This window comes from Vicugna pacos, chromosome 11 (genome assembly GCF_048564905.1).
Source record: "Vicugna pacos chromosome 11, VicPac4, whole genome shotgun sequence".
Classification (NCBI taxonomy): Eukaryota; Metazoa; Chordata; class Mammalia; order Artiodactyla; family Camelidae; genus Vicugna; species Vicugna pacos.
The window spans coordinates 45,848,183-45,865,016 of NC_132997.1; the positions used below are offsets into that span (position 1 = coordinate 45,848,183).

General features: G+C 49.6%; 1 protein-coding gene across 2 annotated transcripts in view; it reads left to right on the top strand.

Moving 5' to 3' along the window:
- Window positions 1–16,834, top strand: part of DLG5 (discs large MAGUK scaffold protein 5) — a 111,358-nt gene that overhangs the window by 66,011 nt on the left and 28,513 nt on the right. For both annotated transcript variants that reach the window (XM_006211609.2, XM_072971238.1), the window contains exons 6-12: window positions 580–839; window positions 2,409–2,721; window positions 8,370–8,554; window positions 12,608–12,733; window positions 15,137–15,269; window positions 15,722–15,849; window positions 16,499–16,674. In XM_006211609.2, coding sequence (XP_006211671.2) covers window positions 580–839; window positions 2,409–2,721; window positions 8,370–8,554; window positions 12,608–12,733; window positions 15,137–15,269; window positions 15,722–15,849; window positions 16,499–16,674 — 1,321 coding nt within the window. The remainder of the gene's footprint in view (window positions 1–579; window positions 840–2,408; window positions 2,722–8,369; window positions 8,555–12,607; window positions 12,734–15,136; window positions 15,270–15,721; window positions 15,850–16,498; window positions 16,675–16,834) is intronic.

Sequence of the window (16,834 nt, forward strand, 5' to 3'; positions counted from 1 at the left end):
TCCTCCACTGTGGAGTCACACAGGACATGCTTAATTCCCCCAGCACGGAACTGTGACAGCACGTGAGAAGTGTTGCCAGGGAAGCCCATGAGATGCTCCCCGCCTGGGGTTTTTACTGGGGGCTGGCCATGTAAGTACGCCCTGCATAGCATGTTCTGAAATTCCAGACTCCCAGAGGAAAGCAGGTACTCGGTCTAAGACACACTGTTCGTCCAGTCCAGGCACGGGGAGCTCCTCCTGTCACTTGGGGGTAGTTTTGTATCACTGTAGGGAGCTGTTTACCATTCATGTTCCCAGACACCAGCCAAGGGTCAGCTTGCAAGCAGGCCTTTCTAAGGATAGACATCTCAGGCCTGCAATGGTAACTCTTTTCTGCACACTACTTAAGAAACATGTGTAAACGAATGAATCAACTCAGAATGACTGCAGGGCCTGTGGCATCAGACCTTGCAACTCCTGACGGCCAGAGGGTGTGACCTTCCCTTTCTTGTCAACAGTCTTTCCCCGGGACAGACGGAGGTGAGTTTGTCCTTCCTTCTGCCCTCAGAACCTTGGTAAGCGTGACTCTCTCATCCCCAGGTGTTGAAGCACAACGGGTCGTCAGAAATTCTCAACAAGCTGTACGACACAGCCATGGACAAGCTGGAGGTGGTTAAGAAGGACTATGATGCCCTGCGGAAGAGGTACAGTGAGAAGGTCGCCATCCACAACTCGGACCTGAGCCGCCTGGAGCAGCTGGAGGAGGAGAACCAGCGTCTGCTGAAGCAGACGGAGATGCTGACCCAGCAGAGGGACACGGCCATCCAGCTGCAGCACCAGTGTGCCCTCTCCCTGAGGAGGTAGGGCCAGGCCTCAGAGGGAGGGAGGGAGGGAGGGAGGGACCAGAGCTGGCCTGTCTCGGAGATCTGCCAGAGGGCCAGGTGGAACTTCTCTGCTGGGGGCCACTCTGCTTTGTGAACTCCCAGCCACTTCTTAGGGGTCAAAACAGTACAAATAGTTGAGCTTTTTTCAATCAAAAATGACTTATCTCCAGGAAAGTTTTTCTTAACACTCAGTGTGTCTTGGGAATTCTTCTCCTTTCTCCTTTCTGAATGATTCTGGTATGTTCTGACCATCCTATTTCTGATGTTCCCCCCATGAGCCTCTCCTCTCTGTGTCAGTCACCCACCTAGCAAATAGGAAACTTAATTGTCCGAGGCATTGTTTCTTCTAAAATTTCACTTTTTATTAAGGTAGATAATCTGCAGGGATGTGACTTCTGCCCTTAGTGTTCTTTAAGGTGCATTCCTGCAGGATACCTTTCTTCAGGGTGTCTATCAGGTTTATATGAAATGTGTTCTCTGGCTATAAAAAGGTTTGAGAATTGCTGGATTGCACACAAACTGGTATCTGTACTGCAGGACTTGTCAGAACCTTTACTCTGGTGCTGTGCACTAGACTGCTGAGAGGGGACAAGCTACAGTGTTTGCCAAACACCAGTCATCAGAGAGCACAGGTCCGCCCCCCCCTTTTTCAGATTTATTAGGTAAAATTGGTACAGTTTGACTGCACATATACAATATATTGTATGTAAATACGTACATACAAGGTACTACACATATTTTTCAAAATTTACATATATGTACTGTTCATTGTCTCTAAGAACAGTTTAGAGCTTCAGCTTTTTAAACTTACATAGTTATCAAAGGAATAAAGCCAACCACAGAACAAGAATCAACAGAATGTAGTAATCCAATCATGAAGGACAGTCAAATGTGCTTATACATATTCAAGAGATCGATCATCTAAGTTATAAATAATAAGTAGTTCATTTGTGTCCTTTTTAAAAAATTCCATGTACAAGTGGTATCATATGGCATTTTTCTTTCTCTTCCTGGTAAAAGCACACTTTTTAAAAATACAGCTCTTTGCTAAGGAATCCACATTCAGAAATGCTGCTCTGATTTGCAGGGCTGCCTGCATGGAAGGTGCTTCCCAGCCTGGAAGCTGTGCTGTCATGCTAATCTGGTGACTTTGGGCCAGTCACCTGTGTCTCAAGGCCTTATCATCTGCATGTGTAAAATGAGCTGGCCAGACTCAACAATCATTCAGGCCACTTTTATCTTTCACAGTCTGTGATTCTACTGTTGTTTTGTTTTTATTTTTAAAGATAATGTCGCTTGACCATGAAAGAAACAGCCCTGTTATTTCTAGTAGAGCAGAGGGCATGAAGTCCTCAGTGCAGCTTCTGGTATTTGTGAAAGGCTGAGAAAAATTCCAGGTCCGGGGCACCGGGTACTGCATGACTTTTCTCTCTCGGGGCTGTGGAGAGTGACCTCACTTGAAACTTCATGCTTGACTGTCCAGCATGGTGGAGCTGACCGGGCAGGTCCCCACCCCACCGCATCCTGGCTGTCCTTCCTCCCTAGGTTCGAGGCCATCCACCACGAGCTGAACAAGGCCACAGCCCAGAACAAGGACCTGCAGTGGGAGATGGAACTGCTGCAGTCAGAGCTGACGGAGCTGAGGACCACGCAGGCGAAGACTGCCAAGGAGTCAGAGAAGTACAAGGAGGAGCGGGATGCGGTGTACAGCGAGTACAAGCTCATCATGAGCGAGCGCGACCAGGTCATCTCCGAGCTGGACAAGCTGCAGACCGAGGTGGAGCTGGCCGAGTCGAAGCTCAAGAGCAGCACGTCTGAGAAGAAGGCGGCCAGCGAGGAGATGGAGGCACTGCGACAGGTAGGAAAGTTGTGAGGAGGAGGGGCCTCGCTGCACACGGTGTCTGCGCGAGCAGCTGCCTCTCGCCCTAGGCCTGCTGCTGGCTGGGTGATCAGACACTGCCTGGGGACCTGCTGAACTCAAACTCAGCGCCCAGCTCTAGGCGGGAGGCAGCGGAGGTCCAGCTGTGGTCCTGGGCGTCCGGGGCTGGCAGCATAGGAGAAAGGTTGGATGACATGCACAGACACTCCTACCCACACTTGTGGTGATGTGATGGTGGATCAGCCTCATGCTGGAAGTCAGCAGGCCAGCCAAGGACTTGCTCATTAAGAAACAAGAGGCCAAGACCAAGTTCCCAACGCCACAGATACCTTTGGCCTTGTGAATGCAGAAAACCACATGCAGTGTTCCTTTCCTCCAGCATCAGAGGAGTCTGCTTTCTAAAGGGGTGGTCTGGGCTGCTGCTGGGAAGATGTTCTACTAGGCTGAGCCCAAGGTCCTTCTCAATTCTCAAGCCTCGCTCCTTGGGAGTGGGGGTGCCTCCAGCATCAAAGGGAGAGGGGCTCATTAGGAATGGACTTGAGCCCCCAGCTTGTGGAGTCTCTGCGTCTCTCCTCCCTGGCCAGCTAGGCCTCATCACTGACTCTCTTCACCCCCAAGACCAGGAGGGCCCTGCTGGGGCTCGGACAGGCCTGTGAGATTACCTTCCCATCCTGTTGGTGGGTGTTGTGGCCCTGTTGAGAGTTGCTGAGCTTGATCATAGCAGACTTTTTCCCACTGGAGTAGTTCTGTATCCATACCTCTCTGTTCTGCTTTTCTGTTTAGGTCACTTACAATGAAGGCTTTAAAACCAGCCTGTGAGGAGGGAAAAGCAAAGGTGTTAAAGGTTGGGTGGCTTGGTAAGGGACAACAGTGTGCATGGATGGCTGCAGCCAGAGCCCTCTGGACCGGACAGGAGGCAGAACTGATGCCCGACAGGCAGCCAGGGCTTCGTGAGTGTTTCCGAGGACAGTGATGCCCCCTCTTGCCCAAGCTGTTCTGGGAGAGTGGGCCTCCTCAGTCATGGGACCTTGTACCTCTCCTGGCTCTCATGGCCTCAGTTTCCACTTCTACAAAATGGGAATGATGATAGCATCTGCTTCACAGGGTGGTTGTGATGATCAAATGACCTAGTATTGGAAACACACTTAGACTAGTGTCTGCATAAAGTAGGAACGGTTTGAGTCTTTTCTTTATGATGAGGATTATCCTTATGCCCACCCGAGTCTTACTACCCTGTTAGGGTTAGGGTGAGTCATACGAAATTGTTTTTATAGGCAAAAGTGGGCCAAATCATGGCAGTTTCATACAAAGAAAAAATGAGACTTCTCCAGACCATCAAGGTGAAAGCCACTGTGAAAAGAAGTATTTACTTTGATGCCATTTCTAAAAGACTACGATGAAGAAATTTTTAATAAGCAAAGATAATGTGTTAGAACTTTAATTGTCCAGGAGAAACCATCACCTCATTTTCACGTTCTAGTATCTGAGAGCTTAATTATTGGGGAAAATGTTGACATCAAATAAGGGAAGCAAAATAATGAGGAAAAAAACATTGAAAATTACTGAGTTTGTCAATAAACGAGAAAGTCAAGGACAATGTGTTAAACCTGTAGAAGGTGAGCCCCAGCAGCCACTGGGGGCATGGAGCTGAAGGGGTTAACTGAGCTCTTTGCAGGACTGTGGCAGCACAGAGAGGGAGGAGACCCCCGATGTGCCCGTGCCCACGCTGCTGGCATCTGGTGGCGTCGCCCCTCCCAGCACTCGTGCGTGCCCTTCAGCCTGGAGCCCAGTTCCCGGGCCTTCGCAGGGGGCATTGGCTGCATGTCAGGTCTGCCTGTCAGCTGAGGCAGGAATCTCTTCTGGGCATCGATCCCAGTCAGCAGGCGGGAGAGGAGAGCCCCCCACGTGCAGCTTCCAGAACTGAAACCCTCAACTCCTCTGAGTTTGTCTGGCTTCTTGGACAAGACCACGCTCCCACCGGCCAGAGGAGGCCAGGGGTGTGGCCTGAGCCACCCTGGCTCTGGGTGAGAGGGTCTACAAGACCCCAGTCCTATCGAGCAGCCACCTCTTGGGGGTCAGCTGAGGTGGGCCTTCCAGCCCCTGATGTCATGACTCCTTTTCTTCCTGACACTTGTGCCTTCCTGCACTTTCCTCCCTTCTCTCTGTAACTCCTTCATTTCTTCATTTACTCTTTTCCTTTCCCTCTGCCTTCCCCTCTACCCCCTTCTCCAGAGTGGATTGTGCAAAGAGAGGGCGGGCAGGGGCCTGTCAGGGTCTTTGCCTCCCTTTGGACATCAGATCAGCTCTACCTCCTCCCCTGCTTCCTGCCTCTCAGAGTAGGCATGTCCCTGGGACTTCCCTCACCATGTCCCTCACCATGTCCAGTCTCTGGTCATGGACCTGACTAGGTCCAGTGAAGGATCGCTGGCTCCCTGAGGACAGAGGAACCGTCTGGGGCAGTAGTCCTTGCCACAGGGAAGCTGTGGGGCGCTATGCCCTGATAGGTCCTTCCAGATACAAGGTCACTTTGCAAGACAGCCCCTCTGACGGAGCAGCTCTCCCACTGAAAGGCCAGTTTGGTCACTTGGGCTGGCAGTGGTTTTCTGCTGCCCTTGAATGCGCTTTCTTCAACATCTAGTCTCCATAAACTGAGCTCAAAAGACAGTGAAGGAACAGTATAGGACTGTGGAAGTACTGTGGGAGGTAGCGGACAGAGGGACAGGAGAGGAAGTACTAGGGAAGGTAGGGGCCAGAAAGAAGGACAGGAAGGTAAGTACCGGGGGTGTGTGTGTGTGTAGAGGACAGACAGAGGGATGGGTGAGGAAGTACCGGGGGAGGGAGAGGACAGAGAGGGACGGGAGAGGAAGTACTGGTGGAGGTAGGGAACAGAGGGATGGGAGAGGAAGAACCGGGGGAGGTAGGGGACAAACAGAGGGACAGGAGAGGAAGTACTGGGGGTGGGTACAGGATAGAGCAAGGGAAGGGAGACTAAGTACCGGGAGGGGGTAGAGGACAAAGGGACAGGAGAGGAAGTACCGGGGGAGGTAGGGGACAGACAGAGGGATGGAAGAGGAAGTACTGGGGGAGGTAGGGGACAAACAGAAGGACGGGAGAGGAAGTACTGGGGACGGTAGAGGACAGACAGAGGGACGGGAGAGGAAGTACCGGGGAAAATAGGGAACAGACAGAGGGATGGGAGAGGAAGTACCGGGGAGGGTAGGGGACAGAGAAAAGGAGGGGAGGAGAGGTACCAGAGGAGGTAGAGGACAGAGAGGGATGGGAGACGAAGTACCGGGGAAAATAGGGAACAGACAGAGGGACAGGAGATGAAGTACCAGGATGGGGTATAGAACAGACAGAAGGACAGGAGGGGAAGTACTGGGGGAGGTAGGGGACAGACAGAGGGACGGAAGAGGAAGTACTGGGGGAGGTAGAGGACAGAGTGAGGGAAGGGAGACGAAGTACCAGGAGGGGGTAGAGGACAGAGGGACGGGAGAGGGAGTACTGGGAGAGGTAGGGGAGAGAGGGACGGGAGATGAAGTACTGGGGAGGTAGAGGATGAGCTAGGAACAGCAGAAGAAATACTGGGAGAGGTAGGGGAGAGAGGGACGGGAGATGAAGTACTGGGGAGGTAGAGGATGAGCTAGGAACAGCAGAAGAAATACTGGGGGAGGCAGGGGACAGACAAAAGGATGGAAGAGGAAGTACTGGGGAAGGTAGAGGACAGAGTGAGGGAAGGGAGACGAAGTACCAGGAGGGAGTAGAGGACAGAGGGACGGGAGAGGAAGTACTGGGGGAGGGAGAGAACAGAGAGAGGGATGGGAGAGGAAGTACTGGGGGAGGGAGAGAACAGAGAGAGGGACGGGAGAGGAAGTACTGGGGAGGTAGAGGATGAGCTAGGAACAGCAGAGGAAGTACTGGGGGAGGTAGGGGACAGAGGGATGGGAGAGGAAGTTCGGGGAAGGTAGGTGACAGTGGGACGGGAGGGGAAGTACTAAGGTTGGTAGAGGACATATCAAGGGATGACAGAGGAAGTCTGGGTAAGGTAGAGGAGAGACCAAGGGACTGGAGAAGAAGTTCTGGTTGAGGTAGAGGACAGACAGTGGGACAGAATGGGAAGTACTGGGGGAGGTAGAGGACTGAGAGAGGGATGGGAAAGGAAGTACCAGTGGAGGTAGAGAACAGACAGAGGGATGGGAGAGGAAGTATCAGGAGAGGTAGAGGATGAGCAAGGGATGGGAGAGAAAGTACAGGGGAGGTAGGGAACAGACAGAGGGATGGGAGAGGAAGTAGCTGGGGAGGTAGAGGACAGACAGAGGGATGGGTGATGAAGTACCGGGGAAGGTAGGGGACAGACAGATGAACAAGAGAGGAAGTACTAGGGGTGTGAGAAGACAGACAGAGGGACTGGAGAGGATGTACCAAGGGAGGTAGGGGACAGACACAGGGACAGCAGAGGAAGTACCAGGAGAGGTAGAGGACGAACAAGGGACGGAAGAGAAAGTATTAGTGGAGGTAGGGGACAGACAGCAGGACAGGAGGTGATGTACCGGGTGAGGTAGGGGACAGAGTGATGGAGGAAGTAGCAGACAGAGGGACAGGAGAGGAAGTACCTGGTAAGGTAGGGGATAGACCAATGGACAGAAGAGGAAGTACCCGGGGCGGTAGGGGAAAGACCTAGGGACGGGAGAGGAAGTGCTAGGGAAGGTAGAGGACAGACAGAGGGATGGGAGAGGAAGTACCAGGGAATGTAAGGGACAGACAGACAGATGGGAGAGGAAGTACCTGGAAGGTAGAGGACAGACAGGGATGGGAGAGGATGTACTGGGCGAGGTAGAGTACAGACAGAGGGATGGTAGAGGAGGTACCGGGGTCAGTGGAGGACACTCAGCTTTGTTATTTGTCACTTCCTCTTTGTTTTCTGAGGATCATACATGCACAGCAGGAGCTTTGTGTGCAAGTGCTTCAGAGAGTTTGATTTGAAAATTTGAGGAGCAGATACTGCTTTAGGGAGGGATCCAGTTACAGATCCTCCAGATTTTAGCTTTTTAAACCAACTGAGACACATAGGACTTTATCAGCAAACATCCTGGTGTATTTTCTGCTTTAGAAATAACTTAGTCTGCGTGAGTGTAAAAACTATATTGCAGACACTGAGGGCAGGGAATCATCATGACCAGAGCTTGCGCCTTCTGCTGCAGTGGGTCCTCCTGTCATCATGTTTTGTCACGAGAGGAATTAGAGGCATGTGGTGGACCCTCTGCAACTTATACACCTCTAGTGGCCAGGTGGGACTGGGACAAGCCCTCCCTGGAGGCAGCCCACCTGGGTCCTGAGATTGTGGAAGAAGAGGGGTTTGGCTTCAGGTCCTGGCTCTTTGGGGACTTGAGAGCTTAGTGGATGCTAACTTAGTGTCACTAGGGGTCTGAGTACTGGCTCTGGGGCGTGTGGTCATTGGGGTGCAGGTGTAGCAGGGATGTGTCAGCATGGGCCCTGGCTAGGGTCCCAGTGTTTCTCTCCATCCAGCTCCCAAGAGTCCAGCCCCAGCTCCTGCCCCCGTTGGAGGGCACTTCTGGGCCAGAACACTTAGTCACCTCCCTCTACCCCTTGCCTCTTACCCCTACCAGATCAAAGACACTGTGACAATGGATGCTGGGAGAGCCAACAAGGAGGCCGAGATCCTTCGAAAGCAGTGCAAGGCTCTGTGCCAGGAGCTGAAGGAAGCCCTCCAGGAGGCAGACGTGGCCAAGTGCCGGCGGGACTGGGCCTTCCAGGAACGGGACAAGATCGTGGCGGAGCGGGACAGTATCCGGTACGGGGTACACTGGGGCCAGCCTGAGCTCTGGCCTCCCTGTGACACTTTGGGTCTGTGGGAGGGTAGGAGTCATTGCCGCATGTGTCTAGGTGAGGTGGGAGTGACCTGTGTTGTCCCTTCTCACCCTGGGCGATGCCTCATCTCATAGTGAAAGTTGTAGAATTTTCCATTATTCTTTTGTTTTTTTTTTTGAAGGGTGGTCCTCCTTACCTTTTTTTTTTTTACATTTTTATTGATTCATAATCATTTTACAGTGTTGTGTCAAATTCCAGTGTTCAGTACAATTTTTCAGTCATACATGGACATATACACACTCATTGTCACATTTTTTTCTCTGTGATTTATCATAACATTTTGTGTATATTTCCCTGTGCTATACAGTGTAATCTTGTTTATCTGTTCTACAATTTTGAAATCCCAGTCTATCCCTTCCCACCCTCTACCCCGCCCCCCCCGTAACCACAAGTCTGTATTCTCTGTCCATGAGTCCATTTCTGTCCTGTATTTACGTTTTGTTTTTGTTTGTTTGTTTGTTTTTGTTTTTTAGATTCCACATATGAGCGATCTCATATGGTATTTTTCTCTCTTTCTGGCTTACTTCACTTAGAATGACATTCTCTAGGAGCATCCATGTTGCTGCAAATGGCATTATGTTGTCGGTTTTTATGGCTGAGTAGTATTCCATTGTATAAATATACCACATCTTCTTTATCCAGTCACCTGTTGATGGACATTTAGGTTGTTTCCATGTTTTGGCAATTGTAAATAGTGCTGCTATGAACATTGGGGTGCAGGTGTCATCCTGAAGTAGATTTCCTTCTGGGTACAAGCCCAGGAGTGGGATTCCTGGGTCATATGGTAAGTCTATTCCTAGTCTTTTGAGGAATCTCCACACTGTTTTCCATAGTGGCTGCACCAAACTGCATTCCCACCAGCAGTGTAGGAGGGTTCCCCTTTCTCCACAGCCTCTCCAGCATTTGTCATTTTTGGATTTTTGAATGACGGCCATTCTGACTGGTGTGAGGTGATACCTCATTGTAGTTTTGATTTGCATTTCTCTGATAATTAGTGATATTGAACATTTTTTCATGTGTTTTTTGATCATTTGTATGTCTTCCTTGGAGAATTGCTTGTTTAGGTCTTCTGCCCATTTTTGGATTGGGTTGTTTATTTTTTTCTTATTGAGTCGTATGAGCTGCTTATATATTTTGGAGATCAAGCCTTTGTCGGTTTCACTTGCAAAAATTTTCTCCCATTCCGTAGGTTTTCTTCTTGTTTTATCTCTGGTTTCCTTTGCTCTGCAGAAGCTTGTAAGTTTCATTAGGTCCCATTTGTTTATTCTTGCTTTTATTTCTTCTAGGAGAAAATTTTTGAAATGTATGTCAGATAATGTTTTGCCTATGTTTTCCTCTGGGAGGTTTATTGTATCTTGTCTTATGTTTAAGTCTTTAATCCATTTTGAGTTGATTTTTGTATATGGTGTAAGGGTGTGTTCTAGCTTCATTGTTTTACATGCTGCTGTCCAGTTTTCCCAACACCATTTACTGAAGAGACTGTCTTTATTCCATTGTATATTCTTGCCTCCTTTGTCAAAGATGAGTTGACCAAAAGTTTGTGGGTTCATTTCTGGGCTCTCTATTCTGTTCCATTGGTCTATATGTCTGTTTTGGTACCAATACCATGCTGTCTTGATGACTGTAGCTCTATAGTATTGTCTGAAGTCTGGGAGAGTTATTCCTCCAGCCTCATTCTTTCTCTTCAGTAATGCTTTAGCAATTCTAGGTCTTTGATGGTTCCATATAAATTTTATTATGATTTGTTCTAGTTCTGTGAAATATGTCCTGGGTAATTGGATAGGGATTGCATTAAATCTATAGATTGCCTTGGGCAGTGTGACCATTTTAACAATATTGATTCTTCCAATCCAAGAGCATGGAATATCTTTCCATTTTTTAAAGTCTTCTTTAATTTCCTTCATCAATGGTTTATAGTTTTCTGTGTATAATTCTTTCGCCTCCTTGGTTAGATTTATTCCCAGATATTTTATTACTTTGGGTGCTATTTTAAAGGGGATTGTTTCTTTACTTTCTTTTTCTGTTGATTTATCGTTAGTGTAAAGAAAGGCAACTGATTTTTGAACATTAATTTTGTAACCTGCTACCTTGCTGAATTCTTCGATCAGCTCTAGTAGCTTTTTTGTGGACCTTTTAGGGTTTTCTATATATAGTAACATGTCGTCAGCATATAATGACACTTTTACCTCTTCTTTTCCAATTTGGATCCCTTTTATTTCTTTCTCTTGCCTGATTGCTGTGGCTAGGACTTCCAGGACTATATTGAATAGGAGTGGTGATAGTGGGCATCCTTGTCTTGTCCCAGATTTTAGTGGGAAGCTTTTGAGTTTTTCACCGTTGAGAACTATGCTGGCTATAGGTTTGTCATATATAGCTTTTATTATGTTGAGATATGTTCCCTCTATACCCACTTTGGCGAGAGTTTTTATCATAAATGGGTGTTGAATTTTATCAAATGCTTTTTCTGCATCGATTGAGATGATCATGTGGTTTTTGTCCTTTCTCTTGTTGATGTGATGTATTACATTGATTGATTTGCGTATGTTGAACCAGCCTTGTGTCCCTGGGATGAACCCCACTTGGTCATGATGTATAATCTTTTTTATGTGTTGTTGGATTCTATTTGCTAAAATTTTGGTGAGGATTTTGGCGTCTATGTTCATCAGTGATATTGGCCTATAATTCTCTTTTTTTGTAGTGTCTTTGCCTGGTTTTGGTATCAGGGAATTTTCCATTATTCTTGACTTCTCACTTTCCTTCACCCTGGATGTCTGAGCATGTGCTGTGTTCACAGCATCGACCCCTGTGAAGTGGCACGAGGCCAGGCCCTTTTGTTAGGGGGCTTCTGATGAAACAGACATTGCACAAATGCATTCTTTCAGCCAGTATTCATTGAGTGCCTACTGTGTGCCAGGATCTTAGGTCCGTGAGCAAGGAGACTCTGGGAGAGAAACAGCCTCTGAGGTTCCCGGGTGTGTGTTATGCCTGTGAGGGGCTGGCTTTGTGGGGGCTGCGGGCAGATTTGTCAGACCAGGCAGTGGGGGAAGGGGGTCCATAAACAGTGAATTCCAGGCCCACAGTCCTAGCTGCATGGGGGCCCTCAAGGCCTGGGGGAATGGATGGGGAGGTCTCCCTAGAAAGCATGACATTTGAGCTAGAATTTAAGCTCGAGTAGCATTTTTCTAGGTGGAGAAAGATGATGGTGGTGGTGATGGTGATGAGAGAGGACTTGGTCATTAAGTTTCTGAAAAACCGCTTGTGGCCATTTAGAGAGATGAATTTCCACCTGGGCTGATCAGGACATGAAGGTTCAGGTTGGGAGGGTACTTGGGGCCATGGAGAATGGGGACAGCCCTTAGGGTCGATCCAGTGACAGGATGCAGTTCTGGAGGTGATGCAAAGCAAAATCCCCTGCTGCCAAGTCACCTGCCCGCACCTCCTGTCTGAATAGCGGAGCTGATCTCGGGGTCCCAGAGGCCAACTCGAGAGTTGTTAAGTCTGCTCTTGTAGAGCTGTGTACTGGAGAGGTGCTTGAGGTATGATCTTTGAGTAGGGGGCTCAGTCTACTTGTGAGGTGGGGGGCAAGTCTAGAAAAGCCTGCATGTGGAAGTTAGGAGGCGTGTGGTCAGAGCTGGAGCTCAGGGACTTACCTTGTGGGTTGGGGGCGGGAATGTGGTTATTAACTCCAGGCATATTGAGGGTGAAACTGTGGGACGAGCACTGGACATTGAGAATTGGATTCTCGTTGCCTGGTAATCATGGGGGTGTCTCCTGTCCCAGATCCTCAGTGTCTCCTCTGTCCCTGTGTGGGGTTGTCCTCAGTGGTCTTTCCTCCAGGCTTTCAAGCACTTCTATGCATCTGGGGCAAGGGAGGCGCTTGGGGTGTTTAGGAGTGTGTGCTGCAGGCCCCACTGCAAGCCATGAGTCCTCTGTCCCCTGCCCCTCACAGTGACCTTGCCATCTGTCCTCTCTGCAGGACGCTCTGCGACAACCTGAGGCGGGAGCGGGACCGGGCGGTGAGCGAGCTGGCCGAGGCCCTGCGCAGCCTGGATGACACTCGCAAACAGAAGAATGACGTCAGCCGGGAGCTTAAGGAGCTCAAGTACGCTGGGTGGGCACCTGCTGGCATGGGTGCCTGCTGAGGCGAGCTTGCACCTGGGAACACGGTGCCCCCTCTACCATCAGGACAAGGCAGCCCCGTGTGCTGGCCTGGCCGTCTGTCTCTGTCTTACTCTCAGTCTGTAGAATGGGTCCGAGTGCTGCCTCCGTGCTGAGAGTTATTAGAAATCCTTAGACCAGCACAGCAGTTGGCAGTGGCCCTTTGGTGAGTGTGTGGGGGTGGGGGGCACCATGTACAAAGGCAGGTAGGAAGGAAGGTCCCTGCCCCAGGCAGTCCACTGGGGGACAGGCAAGCATGTGTTGTCCTTTCATTCCCTCCCTCCCTCATTCATTCACTCGCCAACTTAAGATTTGCTCAGTACGTGCTCTATATGGGTCAGGCTCTGTGAGAGGCAAGGCCAACCAGTACCCTGGCCTGTGGGGCTGACAGCATGCGGACAGACCAAAGGCAGAGCCATTAGAGAGAGAAGCACATGAACGAACCAAATGATGGCAGACCGTGCTGCAGCGTTTTTAAAGGCGGTTGTGTCTACCACTCAGCAATCCATCCTGCCTGTACTGTTTGGGGTGTCAGACAGCCTCCCCTCAGTTACGGCACTGTTCCCAGGGGTGTCACTTAAGACTTGGTGGCCCTTAGTAGGATATTGAAAGTATAGAGATCAAAGCTTAAAAAGAGAGATTGGCAGATCCCAGCAGCTGTCACTGCAGTCCAGAACCAGACTGGTTGAAAAGCAGTGGCTCTTTGTTTGTGAAACTTCTTGAGCTGATAGGATGGTGAGAAGCTTATGAGTGTGCAAGCCTTGCACACTCGAGTGACACCTTTCAGAAGTGGGTGATGACTTCCCTTTCTCCCATTGAATGGCACCTCCTGGCATGAGATAGGCAGCTTTATTTACTACATAAAACCCCAGAAGCCCCGGGGCCCGAGCACTCTAAAGAAAACCCCAGGGGTTAAGAGGCAAAGGGACAGACTCTCTCCAGGGACCTACCTTGGGTCTAGCAAGTGATAGAATCAAATTAAGGTAAAGAGCTTTGGGGGCTTGAGTGTGGGAAGAAGTTTTGCTCTTTGAGCTGGAGTTGTCTGGAACTCCTAAGAAACGTCAAGTTCCATTTGTTTGTTGGCTCAGCACATTTGTATTTGCATCTCCTCTGTGCTAAATTCGCTAACCAATGGGACGCAGGCGAGGGAGTGCTTGCTACTGCCCAGGAAGTCTCGGTCTGCAGAAGGCGCAGACATGAGAGGTGAGAGGTGAGGCATGTGCAGGGAGCATGAAATGCAGAGCTGCTCCTCTGCTGGGGAGGAAGGCTTTGGAGAAGGCTTCCTGCAGGCTGAGTGAGCGCACGGCCCAGGCAAAGGTGGGACCTGGGAGCATGTCCATGTGAGCGGGAAACAAGAGTGGTCATGCGTGTGCCAGGAACCCACCGGGCTGTTCTGATGAATTGGAAAGGTCATCTGGGCCCAGGTTTTAGGAATAAGGATGTTAATGGGTGATATTACAAGGTTTCTGAGTCTTCATTCATTCTCTTCACTTGGTCTTTCTGAGAGCTAAAGTTTTTTATTTTGAGCAGATCCAATTTACTGATTTAAAAAAATATTTTTTTACTTTTAATGAACTGTGCTGTGTCTAAGAACCTTTAACCCAGTCCTAGGTCTTAAAAGATTTTCTTGTATACTTTCCTTCGAGAAGCTTTACAGTTTTGTTTCACATTTACGCCTGAGGTAGATCTTGAGTTAATTTTTGTGTTAGGTATGGGGTTTGGGTTGAGAGTTGTTGCCATGATGTCCACTTCCTCCTGCATTATTATTTGAAGACGGTTGCAAACTACCTTTCCTCCATTAAATGACTTGTGCACCTTCTGTGCTTTGTGGAGCTGTTTCTAGGTCCTCTGTTCTGATCCACTGATCCATGAGTCTGCCTTCCTGGCAATTCCACACACGTCTTGACTACTGTACCTATATAATAAGTCTGGAAATCAAGCAGAGTGATTCTCCCACTTTATTCTTCATTTTCAAAATGGATTTAGCCATTCTAATTCCGTTGCCTTTCCATGATTTTAGAATAGTTTTATCTCCATCTACAGAGAGTCTTTCTGGCATTTCTATAGGGATTGCATCAAACTCCTAGATAAACTTGGGGTAAATTTGAGTCTTTAAAAAAAAAACAGAAAAAAACTATGACAGTTGTAACTGATTATACTTTAATTTAAAAAAAAAAACTATGAAAATCCAGTGATATCCAAGAAGCCTTGACGTAACCCTCAGATTTATTAGGAAGTTGTTATGAAGTACGAGGGGGCGGGGGGTGGTCCACTCGTTTCTGAGTATGACTTGAGTGGGATGCTTCACCTCCCAGAGGGCTGTCGCCATGGTTCTCTCTGTTTGCAGGGAGCAGATGGAATCCCAGCTGGAAAAGGAGGCCCGGTTCCGGCAGCTGATGGCCCACAGCTCCCATGACTCGGCCATTGACACAGACTCCATGGAGTGGGAAACGGAAGTTGTAGAGTTTGAAAGGGAGACGGTAAACTGCCTTCATGTCTTTTCTCCCCAGCTCTCCTCAACGTGAGGACTTTGAATGGGAGAGTGAGAGGGTGGACCTCTTACAGTGCCCCCTAGTTTCACGGCTGCTAGTTTGGGGGTCACCTCTTCCTCCCAGGGTGTGGATGCATGTTTTCCCTGCCCTTAACCAAGCTGGGTGGTAGCAGCTTGGTCTCCTGTGTCACGCGGGGATGCTGGTGGTGCATGGAAAGCAGAGGGAGAGCAGAGGGTTGGGGGCAGCGCTGGCAGGGCTGTGTGTCTGCAGTGGTGGAAAGGAGCAGACTGCAGCTGCTGAGAGGTTTCATCCTGGGGACCGAGGGCCCCGTCAGGGTGAAGGGACAGTCCCTGAGTCAGAGTGAGTGGCTTGGGGATACAAGAGCCAAATGTTTCTCATCACTGTTGTTAAGTGAGCTACTGTTCCTGCTGTTTTAACAGGAGGATATTGACTTGAAGGCACTTGGGTTCGATATGGCAGAAGGTGTGAACGAGCCTTGTTTGCCAGGGGACTGTGGCATATTTGTCACTAAAGTGGACAAAGGAAGCATTGCTGACGGCCGTTTACGGTAAGCATAGAGGAGGCGCGGGCTCTGGAGGGAAGGTGGCAGTTTCCCTCTGACCTAATTCAGGGGACCTGGAGAGCCAGGTGGCAGTGAAATGAATTGCATCCTGGAGTGTTAGGGGCTCACAGATGCTGTCTGGGGCCTGTAGGCTCCACTGCTAAAATTATTCTTAAAGGACACTCTGACTCAAAATCACTTCTGAATCTGATCTTTCTCTCATCGCTGGGTGCCACCCTTTGCTCCTCTGTGTAGGGAGGGACTCAGGCAGTATGTTTAAGAGCCCAGAATGTGCATTGCCTGCTCATTCCATGAAATAGTAATGATAATAATTAGCACCTACATAGCACTTGTTATTAGCTAAGTTTAAGTACTTCATGAAATTCATTCTTTAAGCTTTACAATCCAGTGAGGTAGGTGCTGCTGTTGCCCCCATTTCACAGGTGAGGACCTTGAGGCTCAGGGGGGCTAGGTCACACTGCTAGTAAGTGGTAGAGCTAGGATTTGAGCTCACTCTCCTGAAAGAGGAAGTCTTCCTGAATGTGTTTGTGAGACACCTGCTTTCTGGTACTTGGCTTCCTGAATGGGAGCAGTGGGGGCCTGCCCCCTGGTCCCCAGGCCTTGCAGGCAGTGACCTGGCTGTGCGCCTCCTCAGGGTCAATGACTGGCTGCTGAGAATCAACGATGTGGACCTCATCAACAAGGACAAGAAGCAGGCCCTCAAGGCGCTCCTCCACGGGGAGGGGGCCATCAATATGGTCGTGCGTCGGAGGAAGTCCCTGGGTGGGAAGGTGGTCACTCCGCTGCACATCAACCTGAGTGGGCAGAAAGGTAAGGGCCGCTGCAGGTGGGCAGAGCACCCCTTTCTTGTGCAGAGAGCATGCGTGTGTTTTCAGGTTCACCCTGTTCCCAGAGTGAGGCGCTGATGTGGTTTCAGTGTGGCCCGTGAGCTTCCCGGCAGGGGGCCATCTGGGTCCTGGCCCTTGCTGGT